The 18401-nt window shown below is 36.5% G+C and overlaps 1 protein-coding gene across 7 annotated transcripts in view; it reads right to left on the reverse strand.

Annotated features, from left to right (window-relative positions):
* Positions 1 to 3657: 3657 nt before the first annotated feature.
* The window catches only part of LOC146481942 (1-phosphatidylinositol 4,5-bisphosphate phosphodiesterase beta-1-like), a 46488-nt gene continuing 31744 nt past the window's right edge, over positions 3658 to 18401 (reverse strand). For 6 of the 7 annotated variants that reach the window (XM_085108070.1, XM_085108069.1, XM_085108064.1 and 3 more), the window contains 11 exons: positions 17309 to 17355; positions 15379 to 15444; positions 15111 to 15235; positions 14104 to 14173; positions 12697 to 12729; positions 8185 to 8283; positions 7709 to 7785; positions 7316 to 7411; positions 6807 to 6864; positions 6302 to 6388; positions 3658 to 5365 (listed from right to left, as the gene is read on the reverse strand). In XM_085108070.1, the coding sequence (XP_084964196.1) occupies positions 5255 to 5365; positions 6302 to 6388; positions 6807 to 6864; positions 7316 to 7411; positions 7709 to 7785; positions 8185 to 8283; positions 12697 to 12729; positions 14104 to 14173; positions 15111 to 15235; positions 15379 to 15444; positions 17309 to 17355 (869 nt within the window). In that variant the 3' untranslated portion in view covers positions 3658 to 5254. The remainder of the gene's footprint in view (positions 5366 to 6301; positions 6389 to 6806; positions 6865 to 7315; positions 7412 to 7708; positions 7786 to 8184; positions 8284 to 12696; positions 12730 to 14103; positions 14174 to 15110; positions 15236 to 15378; positions 15445 to 17308; positions 17356 to 18401) is intronic. The other variant, XM_085108068.1, reaches the window with a different exon arrangement.

Genomic DNA, 18401 nt, shown 5'->3' on the forward strand with positions numbered 1-18401 from the left:
TGGAGTTGTGTGGACTTAACTTTCTGACAAAGTGCAGTAGTGTAACAGAAGTTCATGGTGTAGCGAGCCACTGTTACAGACAACCAGAACTCCCGGCCTTCTTACTTTAAAATCTTTTTAAGCCATGGATTGTAAGAGTACAACTGAACTTGTTTGATGCGCCAACTTCTAGCCGGGCCAAACGAAGGCACGGTATCTACTTTAAACCTCTGTCATATCAACTTACTTCCACGGGTCCTGCTGTAGAGTATACACTTTAAAAAGGACCCCTCAACCAGCCCCCTCTCCACACTACTTAACGAAGCCGTTCTTTTCCGTACTTGAGGGACAAAAATTGGAACTGAACACCCTGTAGCCTGCGAGTCAAGACGCCTCTCATTGTCACAAGGAAAGAGCTCTGGGTTCGAAAACGGAAAAATCTCTGCGATGATAACTATTTTCTAATCTTTTCTCTCTTTTTCTTTCTTTCATCCCTTCCTTACTTTATAGGTGTGTGCATGCCTTAGGTCTGGCCACAGAAACACGTTTTGTGACATCCAGTACTTCCAGTACAAGCAGAAAAGGAAAGTGTTGGATTTTGGCCAAAATTCCCAAAATCAATGTCAGTGAAATTCCAGAATTGTAGGCAATTAACGCATTCATTGGTACTACAAAGGTGATGCCTGTTAAGGTGTCCATAGCAACGGCAACCTGTGAAACGTGCATTTAATTAGCATGAGGAATAGAAGTTCGTAGCAACTGTACCACACATCGTCAAGATGAGGTGAATAAATTAGTTTATTCCAAGTTTGTACAAAATTGGAATTGACCCTATATTTCCAATAAATAAACAGTGCAACACCTGCACCGTAATTAATTGAAGAATATCCCAAAATGATCACCGTCCTCGGGTGGGATAAAACAGCTATTCGCTGAACGTTGTATTCTATAACGTCTTTAATTCCTTTAAACAACACTCTTGCAAGACAACTTTCGTGCTATTGGTGCTGACATTACTAATGGCAAGCAACTAAAACCTCAAGATGGCTGCCCATTTAAAATTGTTTTTCATACATTTCAATAAGCCTGATTAAATTCGTTCTCAAGTTGACAATTCAAAAGAATTTTTACTTTCGTTAAAGGTTACTTAGGCTAATTCAAATGCATTCAAAAGAATAAGGATTTTTAAGACCCGTCTACGAGATTCGTGGTGATTCTTGACAGCTTTGAGGGTTTTTTTTTTAAAGCTGTTCTCTAGCCTTGCTTCTTGGGTAACAGAAAAAAAAATGCTGAACAAAATCTTAGCCATCGCACCATACTTCAGTAAACAACACTTGCAACAGAATAATTTGAATCTGGCTGAACCAATATCTTAATGCGGATTTGCCAACGGTAAACTAACATACTCCTGCTTAAGCAACTTAAACCACCATCTGCAATGTACTAAAACCCTTAATGTTTGAAATAAGCTACCAGATACAAGCCCAAGCTGAGGAAATTGGCACCTGAGGAAATTACCCTGAGAAAATCCTAAAGAATTTCGGATTTTCATGGACTAATAATTCCATAAGACATGTATAGACTGTGTATCCCGGATAACAGTTGGTTGGAGCACCATGTACTCAATCTTATTATAAAAGGCAACAATTCCTCCAGCTTCTTGTTAACAGAATGTTGTCTGTATGCATTTACTTGCTGGTTGTTGCTTTTTTATGGCTATGTTGTTGTTCAATATTATCCTTGGTTTAAATTTTACTTTCCAATGCTTCAAACTCATCATCATACATTACCATACCCAAGAACGATAAATGAAACTCATTATCATACATTACTATACCCAAGAACAATAGTTCAAACTCATTATCATACATTACCATACCCAAGAACAATAGTTTAAACTCATTATCATACATTACTATACCTAAGAACAACAGGAAGATAAAATTTAAACCAAGAATAAATTTGAACTGCAACAGCTAGAACACAAACAATTGCTTGCTGAAGTTGATTTTCGAAAAAATGCACCCAACTATAAAAGGAACAAAATAGGGCACTATAGCATAAATTCATGCCGGTGTGGAATAACTGCAATAAATTATTTTGAAATGGCAACCACACACAACTATATATTTACAATGATTCCATACATAGACACCCAAGCAAGTGTGTTAGTCCCTCACAAATTCTAATAATCACATTGAGATTCGTTATAAACACCCTGTTTGGGCGTCTTGTATTCTGTGCAGCTACTGTGTACTGTTGACACAAGCACCTGTGCACAGGACAACCAAACAACCTCATTGCCTTGAAAGAGATAATGAACGCCTTAACTACCCTATAAGCATCCTATAAGCTCTGCTTACAATGAACACAGCTATAAACACTAGCTAAAACCAGCCGCAGCAATGTTTTTCTTGACTATAAATATGCACTAAATGGTAAAAATGTCTATCTTACCACGATCAGCAATCAAAACAACACCGCACATAAACAACTAATTCAAACAATACTAATTCGACAACCAACACGAGAACAGTAAGCTGTTAGGTTTATATAACATGAGCAAAGCTCCAAACCAAACCAAGAATTTGAACCAGAAAGTGAGAAGTGATCATCGCAGTGAATTTTCCAATTTGTGCAATTGGAAATTAGAAGCCTGAATTTTTTTCAGGCTTCTAATTTCCAATTGCACAAATTGGAAAATTCACTGCGATGATCACTTCTCACTTTCATCTACATCCGCAGTTCATATATTATGAATCATTTCATTCATACTTTACATCGTTTCACTCCTCTCACGGGAAAATGGGAACCTACAATTGACCTCGCTCCCAATGTGTGGCTTCATAGCTCAGTTGGTAGAGCATCGCACCGGTAACGCGGAGGTCACGGGTTCGAATCCCGTTGAAGCCTGAATTTTTTTCAGGCTTCTAATTTCCAATTGCACAAATTGAAAATTCACTGCGATGATCACTTCTCACTTTCATCTACATCCGCAGTTCATATATGAATCATTTCATATACTTTACATAATTTGAACCAGATTGCAACCTAAGATAGTAATAACACATACAACCTAATAAATAGTGGAACATGGTATCACCAGGCCCTCTTTAAATATACAGCACAGAAATGCAGTAAATATTACTAAATGGTTTGTGTTTCTATGTATTTCGTTTTATCAACTGAGTAACGATATTCGAGAGCTGACGTTTGGAGTGTTAGGCCTTGTTCAGAGTGAATCAATAAATGTTCTGATGAAGGGTTAACGCTCCAAACGTCAGCTCTCAAACAGACCTATTCGGCTAACCCAATGTTGTACCCAATTCAGATCCCCCGGGGTTAAGATTCTTTGTTTATTGCATTTGCATTATAATGTAGCATTCACATTTAAATGATATGGAAATACTTAGAACAAAACATTTTATGCCCAAAGGATTTGAATTGGGTAACACATTGCATTAGCCGAATAGGTTTATCTCTTTATCGTGACCCAATCACCATCAATTCAGTTGAGAAGATCAAATTTTCGTTCAACTCCCCTACCGATAGAGCACCATAGTTTCTATAGAAACCAGCCCCTTACCTATTTCTAAACAACAAACTGCCTCAAAAGAGTCCATCTAAAGTGTGACATTTACTTCAGTGTCCAAGCTGTGTGTCCACTTACTTTCCTGAGTACCCTTCAATCATTATGCAAATTTGAGGCTGGTTTAACTTTGCAGTGCAAGCACAAGTGCCTTGCGCTCATGCTTATACTTGGAACCCATCCCTTTTTGGCCTGACTAGATCCATTATAAATTAACTGCATTTTTCTACCTTGATGAAGGAGTGACTTGTAAACAATTCACAAATTGCTTTTTTAAGCTGTAAAGTGCATGCATGTAACCATCATTTGTATTTTGCTAATATTGCTATTTTTTAATCACTTTATCGCCCCAAAAGGCCCTCAACAATAAATATGTATAAATAAATCATGAAGCCATTCAAGACGACTTGTGTCACCAAACAACAGTGCATTAAAAATATACACATAATTTGCCTCTGGACATCGGCTTATTGTAATGACTATTAACAACTTAACTTCTTATAACCTGCAAATGCAGCCAGCTCTCATCACTCCCTGCCACTACAAGCAAAGCAATGAGTGGCAGCTGCATTTGAAGGCTAAAATTCTTCCATACCCTAACACTCTAGGGACTAATTTAGCCAAGGAGGGCATTGTAATTTGTTGTACACTCTACTCAACCACAACAACTCAAAATATATTTTGAACTCCTCCTGTTTGACTCACAGCAACCAAGATGGGGAGAAAAGAACAAAATAAAAGTCAACTAACTCCCCTGGACTGCTCATTGTTGTCTGTGACCAACAGGGTAATTCAAAACGTGTCTATATTTCTGATGATAACTTCATAACTACAATGAATAGTAAAAAATGGCCGCTAAACTCCACCTTGGGCTTATAACCCTTTAAGCTCCAACAGTGACCAACATCTAATTTCTCCTAACGGAATCACAGCTTGACCAAATATTCAGGTCATGAGATTAAAGAAAATGATCACCAACGATGAAATATGTTGATTTTTAAATGAAATCTCCCTAATATAAGTTAGTACTATAAGAAATACATGGATAACAGTGAATTATCATCTTTGCCAATATCAAGGCTTAAAAGGTTACAACGAACTAGAATTTTAAAACCACTATCTTTTGTGATACATCACGGCATGACCTTCCCTGGCAGTCCCCTGGGATGTGTCAAATTTTGCACAATGTACAAGAAGTGTCTCTATGTTTGCTATTTTAGGACCCTGTTAGGGGATAACATTTAAGGATAAGACATAACTGTTTCACTCTGAAACTGACCTATAACAATGATAAGTAGATGTATTGATTGTGAATCAACTATCAGTACCTTGTTCATTGTTGGAACAAGGCATTAGGCAGTACCTTTCAAAACTACACAGAAAATGCCACAAGGGCTACCTAACCCCCCTCTTGCAGGGCCTCCAATCTAGCTTGGTTTTAAATGAACCATTATTACATAATATTGAACATGAGATTAGTACACAGCCACAAGTCGCTGTAAGAAGAACCTGATAAACAAATGATCATGTTGCCTTAAAATCAACCATTTTAAAATCTACAGTACATTTAGAAACATGTAACCTGTCACTGGCCAATGTCTTCTTTACAGCCATTTTGAGAAGAGCCTGAAGATGAGGTAGACCAGACACCTTCATTGCTTGATGACCATGCAGCTTTGTAACCCTTCAGAGCTTGGTGACCTTGTCTCCAAAAAGTGATGCAAAAGTAACTTCCAGGTCACACACACTCAGGTGCTTCACCTTGGTGTCATGAAGTGTCCGTAGATCTTTTAAACTCTGGAAAACAAACCAAAATTGCACTTGTTATATTTTGTCATAGCATATATCCAATACAAAAGAGCACTTTCATCAAGACATTCAAAGAGGGGAACTGGAAAATAATGCAAACAGAATTTTTTGGACAAAATTCAGAAGATAACCTGTTGAAGTACTGTCTTGAGCGTTTAACATACGTTCTCAAACAGGCTATTACATAGAGAGAAAACAAAAGAATAAATCACCAAAATCTACACTTAAGAGCTTTTGGACTGTGAATTCAAATCTGTCTCATTTAAGATTATCCTTGTCAGTTACACTTAAGAACAAGTTTGAGAAGTATAGTTTGCAAACATTTCCTTTGGTACTAGCTGCAAGGGTGAAAATATTAATTAATATTTTGTATTGACTAGTTTTCAGCACTATTTCTTTCAAGTCTTGACAAAACTACACCAGATTTTATACTGAAACATCTCCCCCAATTTATAATAAACACAGCGCAATATATTAGGTTGTCTTCTTCTGGATTATGGAGGAACCTCACTGATTTAGGCAAATACATGACTTTTAGTATCTAAATAGTTCCCTTCAGGTGGCTGGTACATTGACTAATAATGCCCTTGGCTAAAAGGTTGAGCTGTCCACAGTTGCCCTCAAAGTTTTGCTTCTTGGCCATCTGTTCATTTTTTCAAACAATTTTGTTGTTGTTTGATAAATTAGTTTTAAATGAAAATAGTCCTTTTACAAACCTTAAACTCTTGCAGGTATTCTGAATATTGGCTTAAAACACATGCGTTGGACAAAAGCCTGTTTATACTAAAAGATGATGATTCAAGCCTGGTCTACAAGCTTTATCAATGTATTGATTCCTAGGCCAAACAACTTGACTCCTCTCTGCACCCAAGTACATGACTACTGTGTGGATTCGCCAAAATTTATACTTTAATTCAAGCAAACCTTTTTCCTGTCCTCATCGAGTAACTCAAAGATCTTGTCGTGCTCCTTTTCCAACTCTTCACATTCTTTCTTGTGAAACTCAGCCATCTACAATGAAAATTATCACCGTTAATAAAACTAACCATGTACCCACAACTTGATCATTATTTTCTACAGCCAGTGGTGCAAATTGAGCAGTTTAAGAAAAAAAATCCATACCCCCCCTCCCCTCCACAGAAGGGATTGGAAATTCTAGGGGAGTGGGGGTCTCAAAGACCACAAACTTTAAAGAATGTATGTAACTATATTGGAATTTTTTTTGTGTGTGTGTGTGTGTGTGTGTGTGTGTGTGTGTGGGGGGGGGGGGGGGGGGGTGGTGGTGGTGGTAGGGGGTCTTAAAAATCCCTTCTGTGGGATGGGGGTATAGATATTATCTGGAAATGCCCATTGTATGGAGAACTGTTCAATCCAGGACATGTTTAGCTTGCTTATTTGTCATTATATCATCAGACAGATTAAATCAAACCTTCTGTCTTTCCTTGACCGATTGCTCAATGTGTTTCTTGTTCTCTTCTCGTTTTCTCCTGGATTGTGAACAGTCAACAAAAGAAGGGAAAATTAAAATGATAGAAAAAAATATTAGAGAAAGTAATTTATTGATAAAGGAAGGAGAGGGTAAGGAAGGAAAATTGAGACTGATTAAGGAAAAGGAGGGGAGATCAGAAAGGAGTGAAATGTGGAGAAAAGGAAGAAAGGAGATAGGCAAAAGAAAAGGGACAGAAAGAGCTCAGGAGAAGAACAAATAAAGGGGTGCACGGTATAAGGCCCTCGGTGACTTTTGATGTAAAGTCAAATTCTCCTTTTGTTTCACAAGTGAATACAAGGCAATCTGGAAGGAAAATCTGGCAATTTATCACAAGTGACTTAAGGCCTTTTTCCAGGCTCCCCTTCAAATGGAAACTAAGAGACTGTATCCTTTCCTTAATTTCATGGCTCATATGGTTTCTACCATGTAATAAGGAATATACAGCAAACCTTTGAAGTTCATCCCTGTTCCGATGCTGCCGTGACAGAAGTTTTAACTCTTCCCGGTTATGACTGTCTTGGCCCTTCCTTAAGTCATTCATTTGCCTTAAAATGGAAACCAAAAGGATGTTATACTGAGTAACGAAACCCCTACTAACGGTGCTCTCCTAAAACAAAGGTTACATCGTCACAAGGGGATAAAAACAACAGTTACTGTTCTACATGTAGTACACTTCAATTACCAATGATATCTGGAATAACGTTCTCTGTCATGAGCAAGGGGGGGATATACTTAAAACATGGCTGGGAACTATTATTAGCTCCCAGCCATGCTCTATTGGTGTTACAGGTTGTCTTGTAAAGCTAGCTTAAAACGTTGAAGACATAAAAACATTGTTTTACTTGGCATGGACATCTGCCAGTAATTTCATTTTTTCCTCTTGAGATAGACGCATCAATCTTTCCAGCTCTTCTTGTTTCTAGGGAAAAACAAGAGAAAATGATTAATTTGATAGCAGTTGTACAGAGAAGGTAGAAGGAAAAGAAGCAATACACTGTATACTTTATGTAAATTACAAGATACAGAAGACAGTGGACTCAGAGAGAGTGAATAGATTTCCCTAGTCCATGACAATGTGGGTTGAGTTCGCTATTGATTCTTGTCCTTGGTCAAAGGGTTTTCTCTAGGTACTCCACTCCAGTTTACCACCCTTTTACCAACCAACATTTCCAAATTCCCATTTCCAATTCCTAGCAGATTAACAAGGCACTCAGTCCCTGGTTATACTATGAGACCATTTTTTCCTTCCTTTCTTTATTTACTTAAAATTCAAATTCCCTCTCAAAGTTAGTAGTAAACAAAAGCTCAGGCAACATACAGGGTTCAGTTGTTTCTCTGCAAGCTCCAGCTGTTCATTCAACTGTTTATTGAGGAGATCAACCATTGAATCACGGTGAATACGTTTCAGAGCATTGATCTGGAAAGTGAAACAAACAATATCAATAATTGCTTGAGTTAAGCATGGCAATTACAAATATTCTGTTGACATTTAAATTAAAGTGGAATAATGATTCAGTAAAGTAGAAGACAAAATATATTAATGTGATGTACTGCAACTATCAGCTGTGAAAGGACAGATTTGTTATCATTATTGCGGGTGTTTCCGAAATAAATATTTGTCAAAACTGCAGTATGCAGTTAGACCCTTGAGGAAAGAATACCTTCCTTTAGTAAATCTTCACAACATTAAATTCACACACAATCTGACTCCATTAGAGGTAAACTGTATATTCTGTTAGAACACCCACACTTGAGTACCTTTCTTGAGTATTTAATTTTGCTTTACTTCACATAACGCATCCAGATTATAATTTTGTTTCATTTGGACTTGAGAATGACATCATTAAGACATTAAAACATTGTTTGTTAATTGTATCGCTAATGTTTATTCTGAAATTTATTTTATTTTTATTTATTTTAAGAGAGTATTTAATTCAGGTACATCTAATTTGCCAATGTATAGTTTAAATAAAAGACCTGAATAAAATAAACAATTAAAATAAATTTAAAACAAATTTATTGTTATGTCCTCTAATAATTACATATTGCCCTGTTTCTTACTGTTTTTCTAAAATCATCATTCCCTTATTATTTCAAAGAGAATGACCATATAATTTTACATGTAAATTGTGACAAGATTATGACAAGCTTTTAAATAACATTTGAACATGGAAATTATATATTAAATTATGTTTGTAAGTAAATGCTGCATAATATTTTTTATAAGCCAACGAAACTGTTTGTGGTTTAAGTCCACTCAACATAATTTTGGGGCAACTTACTCAGTCCTTTAAACAACAATAAAAATATAATTTAAATCAAAATCCAATAAATTATTATAGTCTATATGCTACATTTTTGTAACTACAGGGGAGAGGGGGACCCCAGAAAATAATGTCACAATTTGAAATTTATACATTGGGAGCTAGGTGTCCAAAATGTAATTGAATACAGGACTGCAAGTAAAGTGAAATATTGCACTTGACTGGAAATGCAGTAAGAAAACACAACACTGTATGGAGAGAAGAGGGTTGCAAAATTCAGGATGGAATTCAACCCCTAATATCAAAGAACAAATTCTCTTATCTTTACTTTTCTTATAAAAATACTGGGGATAATAAGTTATTTAAATATCATGAAACTTCACCTTGGGTGATCATAACCTTAGCTCTCATGACCTCAGGGGTTGAATATGCATTGATGTTACAAGGAGAAAATTGATGCTGATCACTGTTAGGGGTTAAAGGGTTAAAGTGACAGGGATACTCATACAAGAAGTTTGACTTATGGGCCTGGGGGGGGGGGGGGGGTGGGGGGGGTACTCCTCGGAATTTTTGGTGGGGGTGTGCCGCCCGGGTCTTCAAATCCCGACCCTATTTCAGACCTAAACATGCCATTTTCCACACCTGTTTTCAGACCTGACCTCTAAAATTCACACCCATTTTCAGACCTGAGCTTGCAAATATACACCCGTTTTCAGACATGGCTTCATAAAATTTATCACAAGTTGTCACAAATATAACGTTACAGTTACCACATTTTCATAATGACGGCTTTGTGTGCGGTATCCCGGTAGGTGATTAAGCAATAATTATGCATCAGTGCCAAACGGAAGTTGACGCAAGCAGTAAAAGTAAGCTGGAATGACATAGTTTATCTATTTCTTTTTCTTGCTATCAGTTAGTCGTTCCAGTGACGTACTGAGAAGAAAAATATGTTTATAAGCTTTCGTAAATGTTCCCAGCCCCAAAAACCCAACCCGATTTCACACCGTAATTGTCAAAATCTATACCCATTTTCAGACCAAAACGGCTCAAAAACCATACCCTTTGGGGCGGCACATACCTAAATACCTTATATAGGGGAGTACCCCCCCAAGGCTTATGGGCCAGTGGAACCTTGTCAAACGAATGTCTTGCCCCTAATAGGTGGCAAAAATCTGTCCACTCCTCTCTATTAACAGCCGGTCAATAAAGCAGGGTTCTACCACACAAGGTTTTTGAAACACTGACACCATATACCAGAACAATCAATGACATTTCACAGATCATCACAGTGAAATGAAATCAGCATCAAACAGCTATTTAATGAAGTTCCAACAAGGACTGTCAGAAATTAAATTTCTAGCTCAGTGTCTGAACCTTAAAAAGTGTTAAAACTTGGAGCTCTACAAACTGATCAGACCAAATATGGCACAAACACTTTTAACCCAAGCCACTCAATCATAAGACATGCAACACTACCATTGTAAATCTAAAGTTAGTACCCTCTACCCTAGCCTATATTACATGGTTGATTGAGACAACAAACGAATTACCAACAGAACAATGTTCCCAGCCTCCAAAAACAATGCAGCTGCAGGTTGTGAGAGTCCAGTGAAATAAGAACTTTTGAAGAGTTCAGGTCTACTGTAGATTAGGAGGAACACTGTATTGTTCCAGAGAATATCCATATACCCCTCCCATGGAAAGTTTTCTAGATTTGGACCCCCACCCCTCCCCCAAAAGAAAACCTTTTGGAGATTCCAATTTAGCTTCAAAGCTTACTTTTCCTTGCAAAATTTTGGTTTCGAGACTTACCAATCCCTTTCACGAAAAGGATATGGATATTTCCTGAACCACACATTACACAGTGAACTTTACCATGAGTGTGGATGCGAATCAAAGGAAACCTTACTGCAAAAGAATCTGTATACGTGTGGCACATGTTTTTCACTGCCTTGGTGTTGACAAAATTAATAGTGGTGATAGGTAATTTTTATTTAAAGACCATATGCATTACTTTATAGAGAGCTAATTCAACAAGCTCAGTGAAATTACCAATATTTACTCAATCCATCTCATCAATCCTCGTTTTAAAGTCAACCCTCCACAACAGCCAAGTTTTCTCTCAAATACAAATCTTTTTTTTCATACTTTTCTTGAACTCTTCTCATATAAGTGAACTCTTTACAATGGGGGAGGGGAGTTCCTATTTAATGAGATATTTTGGCTGTTTTACATAAAATTATTAAAAAACAAAATAAAAGCCCCAAGTTTCATATGTTGAGTGATGTTTTAGGTTGTTCAAACATGACACTCTATTAAAGAAACTGCTATGAGACAATTAAGTCAATTCACAGTCTTGCATTCTCAAACAACTTGGAAAAGTAATCAAAATGGGACAGGGTACAGTAATGTTTGTAAATGTGTTTATTTTATGTGGCAACGATGTCGTGATGGCTGGAGTTAACTTAATAAAACTCATTTATGTTTATTACTAATAACTATGCTTAAATATTATTCCTCAAAAGAATTAATAGAAAGCTTACTCTTCTTGATTTCATGTTTAGTTATTTTACTGGTGAGTGTGTGGGTACTCCAACAATGAACACTATAGTTCATTTATTTTACAATTTTTTTAGAGGTGGCCAAGGCTTGCATCCTGTTCTATCTACCTAAGTCATGAAAGTACTTTTTGTACTTTTTATCTGGGTTCTTGGAAGGGAAAAACACAATAAAAGTATAATGTAGTTGACAACCACAAATTTAAATTGCTGTACAACACAATGCAAAACCTCATGATCTACCATGCTTCTCAGTAATCACAACATGGCCTACCTAAAGCATCCTTCTGATCGATCTTCAAGACAAGCGATTCAGAAGGAATGTCCTTTAAGTTAACCATTGTCATCTGTTCACTTAATTTGTTCATTATATCAACCCAAATGTTATGGGGATGTGACAATAGTTTTAATGGTAAAGAGACAAAAGCCCACCAACAACTTGCCAACAAGTCACCAACAGGTAACCAACATTATATATTAGTCACCAACAGTTTGCCAGCTGTTGGCCAACACCAGGAGCCCATGACCCAGAGAGCACAACTCCTGTATATTCGTGTCACGGCATTTTCACCTACCTAGTTATTTTTAGATTGAGGTTCCCACAAATTGTCTCCCACGGGAGCCTTACTAAGCAGTCTCATGCTTTACATAATTCTCATGTGAACTGGAATTTACATTTTTGCTGGAAATAGTATTCCCATGGGTACCTACAAATAGACTGGTCTGTAAAAATTAACACTGTAGCAAAGGCTTAGAATAGGTGCTGTATTCTCTGAGTTAATAAAAGGGCTCCTGCCGACACTTATTTTAGGATGACGTCAAACTGTTGGCTGCCTGTCTGCCATCCATTGACTGTTTGTCAGCTAACAGTTTTCTAATGGTTGGCTGACAGGTTTATGGGGGAGCCCTTCTTCAATTTTTCCAGATACCAGTAATCATACAACTTTGCAGCTGACACACTATGCATGTATATTACTTAAATCCGAGAAATACAACTGTACTAACACTTATCTCGCCGCCAGCATCACATGCCTGTACCTAAGAAGTTCCAAGAAAACAAACCAAACCAGGTTTAAACAAGTATCTCTTTTGGATTTGATTCCAGATGTATTACTGTGCAATTTTTATGCATTAACATTAATCATTGCAAGTTATTTTGTGCAATTGTTACATCACATATGCTTACTTTGGTGTTTTAAATTTGCTGTGATTTAAATGCAACATGACTGCTGTCATTAAAGGCCATTTGTGCTATGAATGCATTATTTTATTGATTTTAACAGCACTGATATGATCTATAATAAACCATGTTACAAAATAATTACCACAAACATGTAGTTTTGATTCAGAATCCTAAACTTCGCAAACATAGGTTTTGCTGAATGTTAGATGTCTTTTCAACAGAATGCAATGCAGAAAGGATAAACAAAATGTGAGGGTATTAAAAGAAGTGATTAAATAAGTACTAATATTGATCAATAAATAACACTAAACAAAGAAAACATCAACAAAAATGGTATTGAATTCAAAAACACAGACATCATGCAAGCCTGCTTATTAAGAAAAATAATACAAACAGTGGATGAACTCAAGTCAACAAGAATTCAAGATTGCATGAAAAGGTGATAATAATGTTGGAAGTTGTGGAAAGAGTTATCTATGTCAGCTTCCAAGTATATACTCGCTTATGTAGTTCATTGATATTAATAATCAGTAATTAACTAATTAGTTTACATGGTCAAATAATATTGTTAATCATATGCAGGGTAATAGTTCTTATGTATGATAATGCAATAATAACAATAGGGATGGTTAATATTACCTTCCCTTTAATTTTCTCTATCCCTTTCGTCATTTGAATGCATACAATTGCTAAATTGCATACAATCATGCAATTTACTATATAAAAGATCATGTCTATGGATATTTTTAAATAATCATGGTTGGGAGCTTTCCATATACATTTTTGTTGTATGGCTTGTTAAAGTAAAAAATGGTACAGTATTACCATAGTTATTAAGCATGAAGACAGGCGTCAAATTTCCTGGATATAAAACTGGAATGTGTTGTTCCATGAAACATGCATACCCTTTTTATGGAAGGTTTTTAATTCTAGACCCCACCCCTTTGGAAATCCCTTGTTAGCTTCATACTTCCTTATAAAATGTTTCAGGTGTGCAAGGTAGTATTCTGACTGATTTTGCCACAACACTGTTATGGGGGATCCCGCCTAGGGGCTATTAATACACAGTCAGGTAGTTACTTTCTTATAACAGTGATAATTCAGAGAAATATATTTTACTGTCCCCTTAAATGTTATTTCTTTGGTACCATTTCAAGTGAACTAGGCATAGCCAGTTTCTGCTCATTTTTTTTCTTTTTCCAACCAATGGGAAAATACCCTTATCATACCTTGGTTTCATGGCCTCGAGCAAGGTTGTTCATGTCCTCCACTCCCTTATGGTAACTATCTTCATAACTCCTGTATAAAAGAAGAAACATTACATACAATATTTAACACTCTGTGCTACTAGCACTGTGAAGATGTTAAAATGTACGATTCCGTGATATGTTTGCCTTGTACTCAAATGAGAACAAGCCAGCCCCCTTTTGTACAACTACGCTTCAGGAAAATCGCTGTATACCACTAACCATGAGGCACCTGAATAGTGTCTTGCTTTCTTGGCTCTGGAGGCCATACTCTCCCAATTCACTTAGGTGTATACAACCATACTGGCAAATTGATAGCCTTCCCCCTCCCGCCAACTAAAGAAAAAGAGTTACAGTTAACCCACATCATGTGTGACTGGTATTTTTGAAATTTGAACAGAGTTTTGAAAGTTACATGTCAGTTTTGAACATTGCCAAAGAGATTTCAGAGTTTCCATAGAAATTTCCCTAGTTTATTAACGGTGCAAAGCTATGAATTTTTCTTTACATTACAGCATTAAGTATTTCAAGAATAACAAGTATTTTGAATCTTTTTTTTTTTTTTTTCAGTCAATGCCTTTTTTTTTTTTTTCGGAAGGATTTCCAGAGAAATTTTCAACATTCCATTCACATGTTGAACATTACAAAGGGAAATTTGAATGCTCATTTCATTCACAGAAATAATGGTCACATGTGACATGAATTGACTGTAAAGGAGTGGAGGGAACAGAAAGTCTTCTCTCCTTACTCCCCATATCCTTTGCTCTGGTTTCACAAGCCCCTACTTCCATGCCTTTGATAGTTTGCAATCTACCTCCCCCAGCTACTATATTCACACTATCTCACCAATTAAATTTTATTCCATTCCCGATCTCCCTTATTAAATGCCATCAAGTGGGCCAGTAATGGTTACCTTGATCTAGGAAGACGGAGCAAACTAGCATGCAAAAATGAGCAATAATTTATTGTCCCCTTAATTAGGTACACACCCTTTCTTTTCTGCCTTCTTGAGGTCCTTGTCACACTTTTTCTTGGTTGAAACTTTTTCTTTGTCAAAGCTTTTTAGCAACTTCTCTTGCTCTAAGAGATGGGTCTTTTGAAGTTTCTCCTTTTCCTGATGAGAAGCAGGTATTTACCGTGAATTAACAACAAACAAACAAACTAGCAAACACTATTTTCCTCGCAAAAATTATCCTCATTACTTACAAGATCACCAACTACCCTAGGCGAGTCAACAAGGATTCTTAATAATATTACCTTTTCATGTCTTTTAACAGTTATATCCATCTCTTTCTGATGTTTGTGGTTCAGCTTAATGAATGCCTGAAAAAAAAAGACACTGGCATTAATAAGGACTATGTGAACTGCAACTAAGATTATGAATCTCAGCAGTTGTGAAGCAGCTTTACCCTTAGGTGATAATATATGCCATTACTATGCACACTGAAAATAACTGTTTGATGGGTTTTGTGCAAGAGAGGCTTACCGCATTTACTCGAATAAGCACCGTGGCACTTATTTAAAGGCCCACCTTCACCCAAGAGTCATTGCGGTCGATTGTTTTTGTTTTGAAATGCTGTATTGCCCAAACGCGTGATCTTATTGGCTGTCCGAACTCAAGCGGTTTATGCGGGTTTCCTATGCGACTCAAGCTGGAGGGAAAGAATATTCGTGATCGCTTATTGCTTTCTCACTCGACTCGCACTCAAATAAAATGGGAGGGTTTTCATATATGAAAACTGTTCCTTGGCGCACAATACATCTTGGGTGAATGTGGGCCTTTAATTTTTCATGTCTCCTGTGCGACGCTTATTCGAGGGCGGCGCTTATTTGAGGGCGGCGCTTATTGAAAGGTTCATACCACAAAGCCAAAACATTTTGATTGTACAAGCAAACACTGACAATCTCCTTACTGCAACAGTTACAGGAAAGAGAAAGAGGGAGGTTGGGCTTGTCGCACCGGCAAAGTTTACAGCCTTCAGACAAGAACTGAAGAATGTGAACATTTTGAAGAGAGAACTGAATGAAAGAGACATCAAGATATACTCACTTCGAACTGAAAAACATCACTATTGATGAAAATAAATTCCCATTGCTGGCTTAGAACCGCATTGCAGAGATTACAGTGTATTTTTATCATCTTATGGAAATACTCAAATAAACGCCACACCGGAGCTGCAGCACTTATTCAAGGGTGGAGCATATTAACCATTCCGCTCAACGTGCGGCACTTAATCGAGGGCAACGCTTATTCGAGTAACTACGGTGTGTGACTTTGTTGGTTAAAATTGAAATTGCTCCAAATAAGCCCTACTTTGGCACATGTACAGAGACCACTTAGCATGTAAGAAACTTTATTACGTATTTAATTTTTGAGCAAAATGCACAAAAAAAACAAGAAATAGTGTAGTACGCTTCTATAAAACGGAGGCAACATACACGAAGGAGATACAGACACAGCAGATTTCTTTTGTTCACAGATATCAATGCTTTGCTTGACTTTGTTCAGTCTGTTGTGCAAAAGAAGTTAGTCAAGCATTGGTATCTCCTTTGTGAAAGCTGCTTGTGTTTTCTAGAAAAATAATAAGCTATTTCTTGTTTATTTATCATTCTGCTCAAAAATTAAATATGCCACTAATTTTCTTACAGCTGGTGTGTGTGCTAAAATAGGGCTTATTTGGAACAAGTTTGATTTTAAGGCAACAACAAGTCACATACAGCGGCCTGTCTTAAGGACGGTGCCTACTAATAAAAAAGTATGTTTGTTTGGTTTATGACTATGCGGGGAAAGCAGATCTTAGCAAGGGCTATTGAAATCCAAAAAGAAATTTGGGGGTAGCAACGCATTTTTTGGTTTGAAATAATTAAGCAACAATAAAAATTATTATTATTCTAAAAAACAGTAAAATACAAAGAAATGTATGACGTTTTGTTCAAAATTGAAGCTTTTTATCTCTGAAAAATACACTGTTACCCCCCAATTTTCTTTTTGGATACCAAGAGGACTTGCTAAGTTCTGCTTTCTCCGCATAGTTTTAAACCGCGCAAAAATATCCCTGTATTAGTTATCACCACCCAAAGGAAACTCAAGTATCTCGAGATGCGCAGAACGTACACACAGTAACAATAGTAGGCACAGTCCTTAAACAAAACCTCCAATCATCAATGAACTAAGGCTCTCTCTAACCTTCTGTTCCTTGAGTTCTAAGATGGATGCTGGTTCTACTTTAGTATCTGGAAATAAAAATCACATGTCTCAGTGGTATGCAGAACTATAATGCAAGACAACATTCCTGTCTGTAGGTACACAAGAATTGAGAAGGGGGACGGGTAGGTGCGGTGATTGTTAATAATTTTATGGATCTCCACAAGTTAAAAATTCAGTTTTTGGTACCACATATATAATGCAGTTTCAGAAAATATCATACCCATTCCATGGAAAGTCACTGTTTGAGGAAGGCAGGGGAGGGGGGCTAGAAACCTAATTTTTTTTTTTAAAGGAAAGTCTGGAGTTGAACTGGAATTTTTGACAGAGTTGGCATTTCAAAGCAAAACTCCTTCCATGTTTAATAATGTGCATCTGTTACCAATTATATAAGAAACATATTTATTTCTGATGTAGTGAACCCATTCATGGTTTAGGATAAGCATTTGAGACAGCTGAATCTGTGTTGTACAAGGCTAGGTTCAAAAACTGGACCTCAAATAAAAACAGTCCAAATAAAAGGGCTAAGGTCACATGAAATATGAAAGGATACACTTAGAAATAAAATTTGGGACTGTAGAACAGAACGTTCAATGTTATTTACATGTGCTTGACAATACGGATAATAATTTTTTAAAAGCTACAAAACTATACGTCTCATATAATCACAAAAAATAATTCATAAAATAAACATAAAAATCAATATTATAACACAGAAGCAATAAATTTATACAAAATTTAGAAAAAGAAGACTTTGAAAAACAAATTAAAATGGTATTTTGGTATCTTTGAAGTTGGTTGCACAGTTATCAAAGAGGCTAAGATTTAAGGCTATTATTTAATATCTTACAAGCTTTTAAGTCATAGTTCTTATAATTATTATTATAATATTACCATGAAACAATGATACAAAATTTTGGGAAAAACGACTTTGAAACGGTACAATAGAAAGGATGAGAATTTTATTTGAGTGTTAACAGCTTTAACAGAGCTCAAGGGTGTAATGATCAGGGTCACCAGTTTAACAGTATTATATATATTCTTAATAAAATAAGATTGAGATGCTATTTTAAGG

This window comes from Pavona decussata, unplaced genomic scaffold, assembly GCF_977016875.1.
Source record: "Pavona decussata unplaced genomic scaffold, jaPavDecu1.1 SCAFFOLD_48, whole genome shotgun sequence".
Classification (NCBI taxonomy): Eukaryota; Metazoa; Cnidaria; class Anthozoa; order Scleractinia; family Agariciidae; genus Pavona; species Pavona decussata.